Source organism: Alosa alosa, chromosome 8 (genome assembly GCF_017589495.1).
Source record: "Alosa alosa isolate M-15738 ecotype Scorff River chromosome 8, AALO_Geno_1.1, whole genome shotgun sequence".
NCBI classification, from domain to species: Eukaryota; Metazoa; Chordata; class Actinopteri; order Clupeiformes; family Clupeidae; genus Alosa; species Alosa alosa.
The window spans coordinates 790,060-807,302 of record NC_063196.1 but is presented as its reverse complement, the minus strand read 5'-3'; the positions used below and the strand labels follow the sequence as shown (position 1 = coordinate 807,302).

Below are 17,243 nucleotides of genomic sequence, written 5' to 3'. Positions count from 1 at the left end.
GCTACTTTGAGAACATTTCATTTCACCCGACACTAATATTCAAAATGTTGAAAACTATTTCGGCATAGCCTATAAAGCAGTTTAATTAAATGGAATGTTAGTTGTAAACAAACGAGCTACTTGGTGAGGCTTGGCCTCACAGATGCGCTCGTGCCTTAGATGGCAGGAAAAATCTTCCACGATAGGCCTATTAACTAACCACCCGATTCACGTTATTGGGGAAGGGGGGCCATCAGACATTTGTGCCCAGTTAATCCGGCCCTGCCCCCCAAAAATCACACCTTCCCACCTCTGACATCTTAAGAAGTCAAGAGGACTCCTTACTCACAGACCTATATCACAAACCTGCGGAATTTTGCCGTGTTTTGAAATCCTATGCAGCTACAGGAGCTTCCAATCGCGAGGAAGCAATTTTGCATTGTAGGCATAACTAACATGCAATAACGCCGCCAACAACAACCAAAACTAGGCTAATCTTTGTCAACATGTAAATTAAATGTAACATTATTGTGAATCAAATTAAAATGTTCTCTTTTGCAAATGTAGGCATAGTAACAGAATAATTTAATAATGTTACAAAGATACTAAATCAATCCTATGTTTCATTAGGCTACTAGGCTATTTGTTTTGCCTTGATTCATTTAGGTTAGGCCTTTTTATTCAGGGGCCATATTCACAAAGAATTTTAAGGCTAAAAGTAGCTCCTAACTGGCTAATTTAGGAGCAACTTCTAAAAAATAATGGAAGTGTCACTCCTAACTTTAGGACTCCTAATTTTTTTCACAAAAAGTAATTCACGAAGCATTTTAGAACTAAAAGTAGCACCTAAGTCTGGGACAGCTTAAGTCGAGAGGACTCCTAACTCACTAAGACCTATTCATAAACAGCTTTTTTGTGGCATTTTACGTTGCAATGTTTTGAAATGCGTAGCCTATGCGTAACAGGAGCTTCCAATCGCGAGGGAACAATTTTGCATTCATAAAAGGGATGCAATAACGCCACCAACAACAACCAAAACTACTCATTGTTAACATATAAATGAAATGTGAATCAAATTAAAATGTTCTCCTCTTTGCAAACGTAGCCTAGGGATATGGTGACCGATTCATTTAATAATGTTGCAAAAGGTAGGCTACTGCATCAATCCATAGGCCTATGTTTCATTAGGCTACTAGGCTATTTGTTTTGCCTTACTCTTTATTCATTTAGGCTAGGCCTTTTATTCAGTTATGAATCATCTTCCGTCCTTCACACTACTTGTGTAGCGACGATTCTCCGACCTGTCACCTGTCAGTCATCATCGGAAGAGAGGTGTTTGGAATTCCCCCGTTACAATCGCCAGCCAATCAAGGTGGTCACTTCAGTCAAGCTCGTGCATGAGTAATGACGTCATCCATAGCCACGAAGACTCACTCCTAGTTTAGGAGTTGTCTGAAAGGCTTTGTGAATAACTTTTAAGAGAAAACTCCAAGCTAAAATCTTTAAGTGCGATTTAGGAGTAGCCTACCCTAGCAGTAAGATAAAAGCCTTTGTGAATAGCCCACGGCCCCAGTTATTCATCATCTTCTGTCCTTGTGTAGCGACGATTCTGAGACCTGTCACCTGTCACTCATCATCGTAAGGGAGGTGTTTGGAATCATGCCAGCGTTACAATCATCAGCCAATCAGCCAATCAAGGTGGTCACGCTTGCCCATTTACCCAAATTAATGGTGAATATTACTGATGATCATTGTTATTTAAGAACATGCAGTGTGCGTAGGGTACCAAAAAATCTTGCTCGTAAAAAGCATCATAACGCATTATTCTGGCGGGTCTGTTATTTACTGTAGGCTGCGCCAAACCACATGCCTTTATTTTGGGCAAGCCTGCATTCATTCATTCAACCTTTATTTATTCTCGAGGGTCATTGAGGGAAGCCCTCATTTTCAATGAAGCCAAAATTACAGAAGCCGAAGCAAAGAGCTCCACAAACAAGACAACATTCGAGGCCTTCTGTTGAAGAATTTTATATAAAGCCTGCGCTGACAGTAATCCTCCTGCCCTGATAGGCCTACCACAGCTGTGGATAGTGTGGAATGTTCAAGTAATAACACAATCCAATGTGTGTCTCAATTGTCCCCCGCTGACCACCCTCACACATTTCTCTAGATTTTGCAACGAACTTACATGACACAATGCCATAAAATATGCCAGTTTTAGGACACAGAATAATGTTTGTAATGATACCAGGTAGGCCAGGTATTGTCGAAGGTGCATGGTGAAGTGAAATTTTACTTTGGAAAACAAACATTTGCCAATATCATCGCCCGATCATCAGAATATTGCAACAGATTCTGTGTTCTGGACTGCAGGTAACTTGTTAAGCCAGTGGTTCTCAAACTTTTATTTCATTCCCCACTTTGATCAAGGGGCATGACTGATGATAGTGGAGATAACGCGTTATTATCGAGGCTTTTGCAAGTCAGCATCTTCGACGGTAGTCTATTAAAAAATATAAGTTTTCGAAAAGCCATACTTTATTGTTTTTAACGAGCTCTATGCTACTCACAAAAATGTAGGCATGGGGACATGATGAAGCACGCTATCCAATGTCGTGGTGTTAAATTATTGTGATACGAGCCAGTGGTTTTCAAACATTATGCGGACTCGGACATCTAACTAAATGCAACAGGCTCATATATCGCCCCTCGTGATTCGCAAAATGAGGACCAGTGTTTTGTCAAATTGCAAATAGCTATTCTTTTTAACTATTTTTTTATGATAGTATGAAGTGCTTTTTGTATAGGCTACTATCTTAATCTTGGAATATGGGGAGGGAAGTGGCTGGCCTGCAGTCAGCCAAATATGAATGTAATTCTGCGGCATAAAGCAGATGTATTTGTTTATTGTACAGAAAAATAAAATGACATGTCAAGCAGTCAATTGACTACATTGCAGTCAAGAATTAGGGCAAATTAATTTCATTTACTAAACCAAAACGTGGGTCATAGTTGTCTAAGCCTCTATTGCGTAGCCTGTTAAAAACGTCGCCAGATAGTATTAAATCGGCAACAACATTGTTTTCTGCAGAAGCCTACCCAAGGCTACAGATGAATTCTGAACAGTTATTTCTCTACTGGCTCAATTATCACACCACTGTTTTGATTTTATGAGTTGCTTTAACCCCAACACTGACAATAATGTAGACAGCAAATTTCGATTTTCGTTACCACCGTGTAGTCAAGCCTTAAGCCATACCCAAGTAGCCTAAATCGAGGTAATGTTTAATTATGCATGATTTATTTTGTTATTGAATTCGTAGGCTGGGATTAGTCTCGGCAACAATTATGTTTAATGGTAGATCCTGCTTCAGAAGGGACGGCAGGCAGAGCGATGTACAGTGGCAGAGCGACGCACAGTGCGCGAATGAAGTGGTCATTTGAAAGCGATGCCCACTGTAGCTAATTGTGGAACTTCAGTATAACATAGCCAATTATGTCACCTAGTTGTAGGAAATAGGCTACGTTCATATTACAAGAATGAATGTGTGACTTATGTTTAGTTGATGTTATGACATGTAAAGTTAAGCTTGCTGAACTTAATTATAGTCAGCCACGGGCAGTTTGACTGTGCCTATCGATACATTCGTGACACTCCTGTTAGTAAACTGGAAAGAGCAAAACATAGGAACATGGTCACATTAATCCCATAAACACACAGATAACTCTTACACCAACCTTATTTTGTGCCTTTTATTCACATTTGTTTCAAGACTTAGTAAGTATACTATAAGCCCTTTTCGCTCCCCACTTTGATGCAGCATAGGTTTCCATTATATCAGTCATCTTTCCCCTAAAAGGGGGCGTGTATGTGCAGCACATACAACGTTCCATTCCATTCGTCAGTGCATATGGTTTAGTTTCCGGTCTAGCTAGATCCAGTATGGTGTTTGTTACACCAAAAAGAACGTTAATCTCACAATAAAAAAAATTGACGCCATTAAAATAGGTTCACGTTAACGCCGTTAATAACGTGTTTAACTGACAGCACTAGTATTTAACTTCATCTCCAACCCATTCAATAGACAATAACAGGTCTTCTCCTTTAATTCCTTTAAAGCAACTGTACACTTAGTTTCAAATGAGTTATTGGTCAGTGTGTGCACAAGGTGGTGACAAAGCACATGCATAAAAATCTGAAAACACCTGAATGGCACTCACAGAAGGGCCTCCAAACTGTGCAGGAAGTCTTCTCCCGGGCATTTTGGGTCTGTTTGCAGTTGGATGAGAGAGTTTCTCAGAGGTTGCGGAGACATCATCAAAGCTCATGAGGTCAACTATGGAAAGGAAAATGTCAATCAATAAACAATCATCCAAGCATAACACTAGACTGAAACAAAAAAGAGAAAGCTAAAATAGACAAATAGCAGATAGAGAGACATAGCAAATATAAAAATTATATCACTCAAACAACAACAATCCAAAAAGCCAATGTCTGCTCTCAAGCATGCCACCTTGCTTGGATTTGGCTAGCTGTTTCCTACTAGAGTGACTCTACATTTACCCCATCAATTATAATGTGAGATCTTAGCTGTTGTGTATGACAAAGACCCAGACGTGGTATTAACTATTAGGACTCCAGCGATTAGTTGACCAAGTCGACAACGTTGATTATGAAAATTTGTTGATGCAGAATTTTATTGTTGACACGTCATATTTTAATAGGCAACCTGAAGGACTAAAATAAAGTCTTTGCTACTCCACGCAAATGTTCAATAGCATATGAATGAGGACACAATGGAGTTAGAAGCAGTGAGGTGAAGGTGAGGCTAAAACTTTTCAACAAACTTTCAAACGTGTAGGGAACATTTCAGTGAAATAAAGCAACATATACAGACTCAGTAAAGCAGAGTTGTCATTTCACACGGCAGCACAACAGTGATGCATATGAACATATCAAACACTAGCACCCTGGAGCGGTGATCTAACATTACTCTGAGTCCAGATGGGTACATTTTACCAAGTAGCCTAACTATTTCAATAACCGATGCCCTTGTGCCAGCTAGCTATAATGTTATATCGTAGTGTTTATGTTTGTTTATTGAAAAAAAGGTCTCAAGTATGATTAGTAGCCTATGTGAACGCTGTAATATTTGATGTATTAAGTGCAATAAAACAGTGAAAAGGACTAGCCTAGCATTTGATAGTGTTAATAACGCTACAAGTGTATTCTGCATTTAGCATGCCATTAATATGATTAATTAACTATGGTGGCCTGTAACAATATGTGACCTGATCTAGCAAAATGAGTGACAGTGATCCAAAATTCAAAAAATTGAGATTTTGGTATCAGTGGACAGATGACACCATGAGCTTTACAATGATATCTTGAATAGGGAAAGGGAAACTTGGCAGGATTAGCTATATTTCCCCCTCTGCTGGAGAAATTGTGCATTTTGCGGTTTCAAACTGTGGAAAAAGGTAACAATAAAGCACATGGATTTGTTTACAAGCTAGCGAAACAGTTAGCATAAGTTCGGCAGAACAATATGGATGTTACAAGGTAAGAAACACGATTTAAAACGAGCTTCTTATTTCTCACTTCTCTTTCCGGGAAGGTAGTCTCAATGTTGCAAGGTTGGTTTTCTGCTAGGGACGCGACGCTAGGGGCAGCGGGAAAAGTCACCATTTTCACCGGAACAGGTCATTTAACCATCCAAATGATTTCTAAACGGGTTTTTTACGTTGAAATAGTTGCTAAGTTCCCCTTTAAGATACAGCATTTTGAATTATGGCCTCCCGCCATCTTTTTCCAATTGAAAAGCTGAGAAAATTGTGTTTGAAGTTACAGATTACAGGCAGGTACAGGTTGGATTTGCCAACTTGTATAATATTTTTTGTAACTTTATATTCTTGTCTTGACTATGAAACTTAGGTAAATGAATGCCTCTTCTTTCATATATAACTAAAAAAGAAAAACTACTATGAGCATTTAAATTATGTTTAGGCAGAATGGACAACAGGTGAGATTTGTGGGTAGAGGACTAAGAACGTATGTAGAGGACTACAGTGGGTCCCAGTTAAGTTTGGACGGGTTCCTTCAGGAATCACGCACCCCATTTTCTCAGCAGAAATGGCACAAACTGCAGTTGACACAAACAACCACAAGGTGTCACTTTGGAGTTCTGCCACTACTATTTTTGATGCGATCTGACTTACTGCTTCTATGATGCAGTTTCCAAGTCAGTATAACAATCAGAGAAAGCTGAGCCATTACCAAACATATATGATAATACAATAGCGTGAGTTTATATATCTTATACCCTATTTGTCACGGTTACTTATAGATTTGATAGTGTAACGATAAGCGCATGAGACTTTCAGCAGGGGCACGGGAACTTAAATTGATCACGGTAGTTTAAGCTTACACTTGGCAAAACATTCTAATATGAAAATGTAGATGCAATTGTTGTAAGACGGTGCAGCTTAAGAAAGCACCGTGTGCAGGGATGGAGAGAGAGAAAGCAGAGGGGATATGTGTGTTAGAACTTAGATGCGTGTGGAAAAAGTAGCTGTGCTGTTGAGACTGGAGCGAGTCATATTCAAAATAATGCAAAAAATAAATCCGCAGATGAAACCAATTATCCTCATTCATTGCAACCGCGAGCATGCCTGCTTGCCGGCGCTCAAACTAATAAGATATCAAAGCACCTTTGGCGCTTGAATGTAGCACGATTTTTTTAAACAGCTAGACAAATGATTTAGCTAATTGATTATAGCCTGTACACCAGCAATTGTTGAACATTTACCTGTACAAGTACATTGACAGTAGCCCAGCCTAACAAGCATGTTGCATGTTGTAGGCCTACTGTAGAAATTTCACTTAAATTGCAACCGCAACATGCCTGCTTGCCAACGTTCAAACGACAACGAAAAAGATATCAAAGCAACAAGTGTTTTTCTTTTCTTTTTGAGCACGTCGAATCCCAGGACATAACGACTGGACCTTATAATAGGCTCTAGATATAATTCCAAAGGGGGCAGATAGGGGCCTACTGCACTTAACACTTAAAAAGATGACTGAAAAACGAAGCTTCCCGAAATTTGAAATTGCGATCAGTGACTGGCATTTAGCCCCTTAAATGAATAATGAACAGTCCCTAATTGATTATAGCCTGTAGGCCTACACCAGCAATTGTTGAACATTTACCTGTACAGGACAGTGTAGCCCAGCCTAACAAGCAGATGTTGCAAAAGACGCAATTAATCAGAAATAAATAATGTAATCTGCATCGCTTTATTGAACAAACTGCCAGCAACAAGAGGGTTGAGTTCGCTGTGAGGCCAAACCCAAAAGCAGAGCCTATCTGTTAAGGCACTCGATAGGCTATAACGAGCTGTGTGCGCCTGGAAAGACAATAGAAGATGCTTTCTGAATAGCACAGCGAAGACGGCTCTGGTCATCCCATACCCTCCCCCCACTTCCTGTAGCCTACCATTATGACTTTGCCGTTTTGGGACATTAAGCTTTTTCACGTTAAGCCCCCCACCCCCTTCTTTCACAAGCAGTGGGGAGCGTGGGGCACAAAGTAACACTTTTTGGTAGACAAAGGAGGGTTCTCCGCACTTCTGTCGTTTGGCCACAATCCGTTGCAACCAGGCCAGGACAGATATTTTAGAGCAGGGGTGTCAAACTCATTTTCATAGAGGGCCACATCATTGAATTTATAGGTTACTGAGGGCCACATAATCGGACGCATTGAAATAATGGTCCTAATCACTTTAAAACAGTGTGGCTGAAATAAAAAAACAAACAGCCTACAACAGTAACATTTTCAAATGCAACTTATATGCCTACAGTATTAGTTAACAACTGATCAATATGCATTCGTTTGACATCCCTGTTTTAGAGAGAAGGAGAGACGCCGGTGCAGCTCAGATGTCTTCTTCTTATGTCTTCTAATTTTCTTTATTCTTCAGTAAAAGGTGCAGAACATTATTAAACTTTGACTAACGTTTCGATGTGTCGATGTTTTTGACTAACGAACATCTAAACGTTAGTCAAAGTTTAATAATGTTCTGCACCTTTTACTAAAGAGCTGCACCGGCGTCTCTCCTTCTCTCTAACATTTTTTGGCTTTTGGCTAAAATCATTTGAGTTTCACTAGTCACATGTTTTAACAAGCAACACTTGTTATTGAACTAATAACAGACGTGTGTCGAAAATTGACTTTATTTTCCATACGGAGAAATAACAAATAATATGCAGAGTCTAACCAAGGTCAATCTTGCCAAGAAAGCCCTCAAACCTGAAAACACATGAGGCAAAAGTGCAAAACATCACAAAACTAACTAAACTAACACGCCGCGATATTTTTGTATTGCAATCATTGTAGCCTACAGTTGTAATAGCGCCAGAACAGTCGTTTTTTTACTCCCCGTGATCGCCATTATAAAGAACGCTTAACGTGGTCCCAAAAACAGCTATCAATTAATCACCAAACGTCTTATAAACAAGTATTGCCAGGAGCAACACCTTGCAAAAAAATGATAACAATAGGCCTAGGCCTTTATATGGCTCTGCTCCTGCCTAGATTCGAACTCAGAACTGCCTGAAAGTTGCAGACCTGTTCTGGAAATCGTGCATTAACCCACTCGACCGTCAGACAACGCTTATCTGCTTCGAGTAGGCCTATTGGGTAGGGACTGTAGCCTACACTGGTTGCTGTGGTACAGTCTTGAGTGACCGAATTCGTTTTTCTTTGTCATATGAATGCTGTCATTTTGTTAACATTACTGTTAAGGAGATGCTGTAGGCAAAGTCTATATTTCAACCTCGTTAGTGTAGTAGAAAAAATCAGACCTATTCACAAGGTTTCTGGGCAGCATATTTACGTTCTGTTAGCAAGCGAACTTCTCATGACTACCTACAAAGTAGCCTACTGCCAGCTGACGAAGCTCTCATTTTAAAACATTACTGAGAGACAGGCACTGTACAATCAAGAAATCTTGCCACTGAATCCAAAACTATGTTTAACATTATGTACAAAGCTTAGGCTACAGTGGACTAGCATGTTGCAGGAGCTGCTAAAAACACAGAGAAACGCACTGAAAACTCTGCCAATCACAGCCCTTGCTGTCGAATGCACCGTCTGGTTCTACCGTGGAACGCCACAGCGGACTATGCTGCCCCCAAGCGGCTGCAGTTGTACTTACATTTCACCCAGCTGCGTGAATCACCATGATCGTGAATGAAGTGTCAATTTTTAACTGGGACCCACTGTACAACCGCTTCATGGGAGGGGTAGATCCCGGAGACCAGCTATGCTCCTATTACAGTTATCAACACCTTGCAATGAAGTGGTACCACCGGTTGTGAACGCCTACATTTTGCACAAGGAAAGTGGCAATACAATGCTGCCCTACAAAGGCAAAAGGCAGTAACTGACCGGAGTGTCAAACTGAGAAAAATGACTTTAAAGTTTTTTGCTTTGTCTACACAAATGTATTACAGGTACAGTAGAGCAATGAAAATCTGGTGACTTGTTGCCCTGATGAAGAAACATGGTATGAATGTTGTAGACAGCTGCACCGCAGCATCCCTAAGATTACAAAAAGTTGATCTAATATGTATTGTCCAGTTTTAGCCTACATGTCTTTGAAAGTCTGCTTGTTTGTAACCATGTATAGTAACCTACCATTTTGTCAATTTCAGTACAGCAATCATTGAGTATATCAGCTCTGCTCATTATTATGTTACATACATTTTACAGAAAATTATGTAATGGGATGTGTGTATATTTTGAGTATTAATGTATTAAGTTACATATTTCCTTATGAATATTACCTATTGTGTGTATTTTTGAGGTTAAAATTGATTAGTACCAATTGTAAATTGTATTGTGTAACTGCTGTTTGAAATGACCACAATGAAATACACAAGGTTTTTGGGAGCCCTAAAGAATGGCAGTGGTGTTACATACTTTGTTATTTGACTGTAGCTATCAAAAATGGCGTAAAACAATTTTTTTTCTTTTTGGATCAGAATGTTTGTCTGGCAGTGTGTGTTTGTATGTGTGTGTGTGTGCTTGGTTCCAAAACGCTATATATCCTTCACCGTAATGCATTTTCATTAATCAATCTTTTACCAAAGTAATTTCAGTGGAACTGTAATTGGCTTATTGTTATTTGATTTATTTTTACTCAGTCAAAACTGCAACTCCACTTTTATTGATATTACCTGAAATACACAATTAAATAACATGACTTGGATTTATACACAATTAAATAACATTATATGGATTTATAGTGTTTTGGAAAAGAGCTCTTCATATGTTAGCTAGGCTATATATATAAAGCTCCCGTTCCGCCCCTATCTGTGTTATTTATGTGTGATAAATACTCCGTGAGCAATTCAACAGAGAATAATGGATGTGAATTTGGACACATATTATTACTATATATTTTTAGGGGGGCTTTTGATCATCTTAGGGTGGCTTCAGCCTCCCCAAAAAAAAGGGCTGACAACTTTCCTGATAACAGCTAAAATATATAGTTATTTGAATATAATTCATATAGATTTTTAAACTATTACACTTATCTTTAATGTCATTACATTGGTGGTGTGTAGGTCTAATTGAGTGCCTGTCACTTTAAGAATAACGTGAAAGTAATTAGCTTTCAGGTTAGTGGAAAATAGTTGTGCATAGTGGAAGGATACGTGGATGCAATTTATTGTGTTTTATATGTCATTAGAAAAAATAAATGCTCAAAAAACTAACGAGACAAAAAATATCTTTCTGTGCTCATAAAAGAGACGAGTCTCTTGAAATGTTCATTTCTATGATTTTGGTGAGCACCACACTAATGACAGACATGACACGTGAGCTAACGGGAGAAAAGAAGCTCGAAAAGAGAAAAGAAGCTCGAAAAGAAGTTTGCCAATATGTTGCATAGCCTATTTCTGAAATGTCATTACACCCCACAGTAGATTTAAATTAACTACATTTCATAGCCTATGTAGGGTAGCAACACAAACATCAACTTAACATTAGCCTACTATTATTTGTTGCTGTGCAGCCACAGCATCACACTTATCACTGTAGGCTCCTTATCGCATGACACCTGCAGGTTGAAAGTTGTGTGTGTGTATGTGTGTGAGGAGAGAAGACACGGGAAGCACTAGAAGCATGCTTTGCCATGCAATGGCATCACCAGCTGGTTTGGGAATCTTACAGTTAAGTTCAAGGCCCAACTACACAATCTGGTCAAAACAGCAGGAAAAATGATGGGAGTCCCTGCTCCCCACACTCCCCAAAACATATTTGAGCAGTCCACTCTAAAGCAGGCTGACAGAATTCTATCTGACCCCTCCCATGTGCTGTACCAAGAATATGAGGTACAGGAGCAAAAACATTATTTTTTCCCCGTCAGTCACAAAATGCTTAATGGGCAACTTGGGCCAAAAACGAAAATAAGTGCTGAGGAGGGGGCTGTGTATAAGTGGCTGAACTGAGTGTAGATGTCCTGAGGCTGTGGTGTATGATTGCCCTGTGTGTGACGAGAGTGCGGATAGAGTAAGTGTCTACTTGTGACTGTGCAAGTCACAAGTAGACACTTATTTATTCTATTTGTAACATATGTGCTATGTCTTGTGATGTCTTTTGAATTGTGGCTGTGGCAGCTTACCCTTTATCCGAAACAAATTTCTCCCTTGGGAGAGCTAACAAAGTAACCTTGACCTTGTTATAGCAAGCCTGTTTATCTGGACATGCAAGAGATGTCATTTAGGGGGCAAAACTAGAGGGATATTCAAAAGTGCAGGATACTAGAAGTATACTAACACCGCACTAATCTGGGATACAATTAATTTATAAATTCCAATGTATTAATTTTTAAAATCATGTCCATAACAATAAATGTGACCTTAACACCCTCACATATTTGCTTGCTTGTTTATTTTAGTGTTACACTGCACGCTGCACATTACCTGCCTCTCCGGATAGTGAAAATATTGTGAATGATGGAATTTACAAGTTTTCCTGCTTTTACTGAAGTTTCAACTCCCTTTAGATTTCCTTTTCAAACACCTAATTGTTTTCTATCTGTTTGTGCTCTTTCTACTTTTATTCTAATTAATATTTTTAACATATTTGTTTTATTTATTTTAACATACTTGTTTCAGCAGTTTTCTCCCCCCAGTCACCAGACAATGTTTTTGGTTTTGTGTGTAGTGCTGGTTCCAGGTCTGACTTTGGTCTTGTGGAAGGTACCTCTCCATTCTGTCTACAAGGGGAAAGAAAAAAGAAAAAAAAAGAGTAAAGGACATGTAGGTTACAGTAAACCATTTGCTGTGTAACTCCAATTCCTGAAAAGTGCTCAAGCAACAACCATCACAAACGTGATGCACTCCATCTCAATCTCAATATTTACGTCTTAGACTGGGACCAACTGTTGCCACTGTAAACAAGTGACCTGCTTTCCCTACTACAGCTTACAGTCACAAATGCCTCAGTTCATCAGTTTGTCAATAACTATTTATGTTGTTATGGCTGATTGCAGCTACATTTCTTACCATTTTACTGATACAAAATACAATAGGCATTAAAAACACAAATCTAATATGCACAAAATCTTCACCATAGTTTCCAAAAAAGCATAACTTCTCACAAAAAGTGGAATTACAGATTTTGGGGTGTTGGAATGCTATAATGCTCACAAATCGACATGGCCATTGCCACCAATTTTCTCACATTTAAAAAAAAAACATTTGGTATGTGTCTAATGACCATGGTGACCAAAACTTATTTTTTACTTGCACTCCGCATCATTTCAAATGTATATGTTGATCAAATTTAAAGGCATAACCCATGAGTCTGTGGAAGACAAAGTTGTGAAGTAAAGGTTCAAATGGTTCTATTGAAAGATCGATGTCAGACGACACTAATAAACAAAAACAGTTTGATAGCCAATGGAGCCAAATATACAATGCCCTCTAGAGCATGTCTTTAGAACCCCCCCCCTTCTATTTTTTTTTATCTGTCGTGTGTGTGGGTGTATGTGTACGTCCTGTCTTGAATGTGGACCAGCAATGTGCGGGGTGGGTGAGTAATTAGGGGTGGGGGTTGGAGATGTGGTTGGAGATGTGGGTGGATGGTAGGGTGGGCTAGGGGAAGGAAGGTGGGTTGGCAGGTGTGAGTTGGTATAATCAATTCAAAGTATAAATAAGATGTGCAACCACAATCTGCACAGAAATGCACAGCACAGTACATTGTAGGTGAAGTTTACAGTGAGCACTTCAGTTCTAGCAATGTCAATTGACTTATTTAGCAGACAAAATGTATAGCATAATGCAATGAAAATTTGCAGGGGCTGGTGACACGACCTTGGGACAATCCTGAAGTTATCTGGAAAATCTATGTTTAAATATTGATGTCCTGTAGTCTATGCAGTGGAAACAGAATAGCTAAAAGGGCTAATTATACTGCTACAGCTTTGCTGACTGGGTGTCGATGCAATGCTAAATGCAATGCTAAATAAATGACTGGTTTAAAGAGGCCTGCAGCATTTTCCATACTCAAGATTCTCTAACTTCATGAAGGGTGATGTTTTTCCGAGAGGTGGGAGCGGAGAAGAGGGCACTAAACAAGGCTACGGCATGAAGTGCAGTTCAAAAAATCGTGGTAGGCTACTTACATCTTTTGAAACAAAATAATTCAGCAAGATGCATTCAATGTCAAGAAAAACTGAGTGCATACATAGACTAACAATAATTTAATGTGATGTGGCCGTTTTAATCTAATGTGTACCCCTGTTTAAACTTGATTTACGTAAAATGTGAATAATACAATGACACAAGCAAGTAAATGATTATATATAAAGACACTGTACCAATTTTGATGACACTATATGCAATTATTTTGAAAAGTAACCATTTTGGACATGATATTCATCAGACAATATATATGATGTAAGCTGCTTTGGACAAATGTTTATGCCAAATACCATAAAAAAAACCCACCACTTGTTGTTGGGCAGTTACACGTGAAAAATCACTGATTAATTTCATACTGATTATTTCATCCTAGGAGTGGTTAGAATGTGGGGTACTAGTCAGTTAATAAAGGCTGATATGTAGAAATGATAAAACTAACTTAGCAGTTAGAGTGGCAGGAGATGATGCTAGAGGTTTCTCAGGTCGTTTGGGAGGTCCAGCTCCTGAGCGCCCTTTGCCAGGTGGAGGGATTGGCTTTTTAGGTGGAACCATAGGAGCAGCAGGCTTTGATGGTTTGTTATCTTGAACCATCTTGTCACCTGAATAGAACAGAAAATACTAGATAAGTGAATGGAAATCACCAACAAAACAGAGTACTTACAGTATAAGCAGTATATGACCGTCGACCTACAACACTGAAGTGTTGATATACTGAGATGCTAAACGCATGTTTGATAAAGTACATTGGGGCTCCACTTGTTCTTTTGCCATAACACTTGTGATCCCTGAACAGAATGGAAGAGTGTCTACTAATAAGATAAAATCAATCTTATTAAAAAATAATCAAAATTATGCAATAAGCCTGAAGAGACTGTGGGTTCCAGTGATTTTAGAACAACTAAGGAATAGGATCTATAGAATGAAAGGATGTCAATGTAAAGGGTTGTGTGAATGGCACTGAACACAATTCAAACAATCATAAAGGACTGGAACTATCCATTTTAAAATCTCTTTCCCTTCAAGATCATATTGTGCACTTTATGTGACATCAAAATGATAGTTCAACCCACATATTTATACCTCTTCAAACACATCCCAATTATTAAGACAGTATTTCCCCCCTCATGATCGCCATATCAATTCATTACTATGGAGAAGTAAGCCTGCATGCATTAGAATTTACCCAACTACCAACTATTCCACTTGCGCGTCGTGAATAATAATGCCCCTTAGCTGTTCTTCAATCAGTATAACCAATGGCATCTTGGGGCTTATTGCTTAATTAGACCACATTTACATAATTACAAATAGTGGGTCCTGTTGTATAGCCTTATACTGCTTTATGATAGTAAACGTGTATGGCAAAATAGTTTTCATATGTTTACTAAAATGTCTAGGGGATGTAGACACTTAGTTACAAAGGAGTACAGTGGTAGTGTTAATTTTGTCACCTATTTTTAATTTAGTCCTAGTCTTAGTCTTGTGACGAAATGTCCTTTTTAGTCTTTGTCATATTTAGTCATTCAAATATAATTTTTTGTTAGTCAAGTTTTTAGTCGACTAAAAGTCTCTGTCATTTTAGTCTAGTTTTAGTCAAAAGAAAACTAAAGGTATCTTAGTCTTAGTCAGTTTTAGTCAACACATTTTAGTCTTTTTTTATAACAAATTATTTCTGATTACCATTTGAGTCAAATAGTGTTTCACACATCTCAATTTTCCAACAATATTGTGTGTCCACAGGGCTACTCGTCTGTTATAATTACTCATTCTGATTTTTTGTCAGTTAGTATGTTTACATGCACAGGTAAGTCGAGCTACAGTTATAGCTCGGCTGGGATTTGACCATAGGCTAAAAAAGATTTGAATGGACCACTGTCATATTCGTAGACCAGTGTTTCTCAAAGTGTGGTCCGGGAATCACTGGTGGTCCATAAGCTATCCCAAGTGGTCCGCGAAAGCAGGCGTGGTAAAATATAATATAGATGAGTTGTTTGCAATTTTGAACCAACTTGTATGTAAAAACAGTTCTGCAACACTGTCTATGTAAGATATGCCAGTTTAAATCATACAGTATGAATCCACACAATAAGCAAAGTGGTTCAGTGAGTAGGCCTATAGTGTAGACTAATTATAGGCTACTGTTGAAGAAGGTATAATCTTTTTTTTTTTTTTTTTTAGCTAGGGTTAGTTAAGTGGTCCTGAAACTGAAAAAGTTTGAGAAACACTGTCGAGACCAAAGTATTAATGTTTTACTCCATACCGCTAGATGGCTTATATGCTACCAAACACAACACATTCCCCAAACAGACTCTCCATCTTAGCCATAGCTAACTTGCTAGCTTGAACTTTCCATATTAGCTTACTTGCTAGCAAACTTTGCATCATCAGTCTAACTAGTTAAATAGTTGACATTACATGATGAACATTTTCGTATGGACATTCTGGGGGATGTTCATTTGTATGAGAGAAGCACAGAAACGGCTCTAGTAAAAATAGTCAATGATCTCAGACTAGCTACTGACTCAAACAAAGTCTCAATCCTTATTCTTCTGGATTTGAGTGCGGCATTTGACACCATTGATCATAGCATCCTAATTTCACTTTGCTAAGTGGGTGGGGTCTCTCTGATAATGCTCTAAACTGGTTTCAAACCTACATTACTGACAGAGATTTTTATATCAGTCTAGGAGATCATGTATCTGAAAAACATGACTTGCCTTTTGGTGTGACCCAGTGGAGCTGCCTTGGTCCCCTGCTATTTTCTCTATATATGCTTCCATTGGGAAACGTCATAAGTCAGCATAATGTAAACTTCCACAGCTACGCAGATGATACCCAATTGTATATTTCTGTGGAGCCAACTAACCCAGATGGCCTTTGCTCCCTCACTGCATGCCTTACCTCCATTAATCAGTGGATGAGCAAAAACTTTTTGAAACTAAATGATGACAAAACAGAGGTACTTCTGGTTGGACCAAAACTTAAGCGAGATATTATTCTTAGTAATCTGGGGAACTTGGCACACCAGGTTAAACCAAAAGTAACAAGCCTCGTGTCATCTTAGATGCAGAGTTAAGTTTTAAGCCCCATATCAGTAAAGTTACTCAGACAGCCTATTTCCACTTGAGAAACATTGCCAAAGTGCGCCCTTTTTAACTCAACAAGATGCGGAAAACTAATTCCTTTATCACTAGCAGGTTAGACTACTGCAATGCACTTTTCACTGGTCTTCCCAAAAACATCTAAAGAAATTGGCACTCATACAGAACTCTGCGGCTAGACTTTTTAACTAAGACTAAGAAGAGAGAACACATCACCCCTGTGTTGGCTGAACTGCACTGGCTCCCCTATTTCCTATAGAATTGATTTTAAGGTTATGTTAATTACTTACAAAGCTCTGAATGGCATAGCACCTTCATATATCTCTGAGCTTTTAATATCTTATCAACCACAAAGGAAACTTAGATCATCCAATTCTAATATTTTAATCGTACCCAAAGTGCTCCACAAACAAAGTGGAGAAGCTGCGTTTATCCATTATGCCCCCCAA

General features: G+C 38.7%; 1 protein-coding gene across 1 annotated transcript in view; it reads right to left on the bottom strand.

The window, feature by feature from the left end:
* LOC125299016 (CD2-associated protein) overlaps positions 1 to 17,243 on the bottom strand; it is a 157,421-nt gene that overhangs the window by 38,184 nt on the left and 101,994 nt on the right. Inside the window, exons 12-14 of the mRNA XM_048250056.1 lie at positions 14,133 to 14,292; positions 12,155 to 12,264; positions 4,201 to 4,316 (exon numbers count right to left, since the gene is read on the bottom strand). Coding sequence (XP_048106013.1) covers positions 4,201 to 4,316; positions 12,155 to 12,264; positions 14,133 to 14,292 — 386 coding nt within the window. The remainder of the gene's footprint in view (positions 1 to 4,200; positions 4,317 to 12,154; positions 12,265 to 14,132; positions 14,293 to 17,243) is intronic.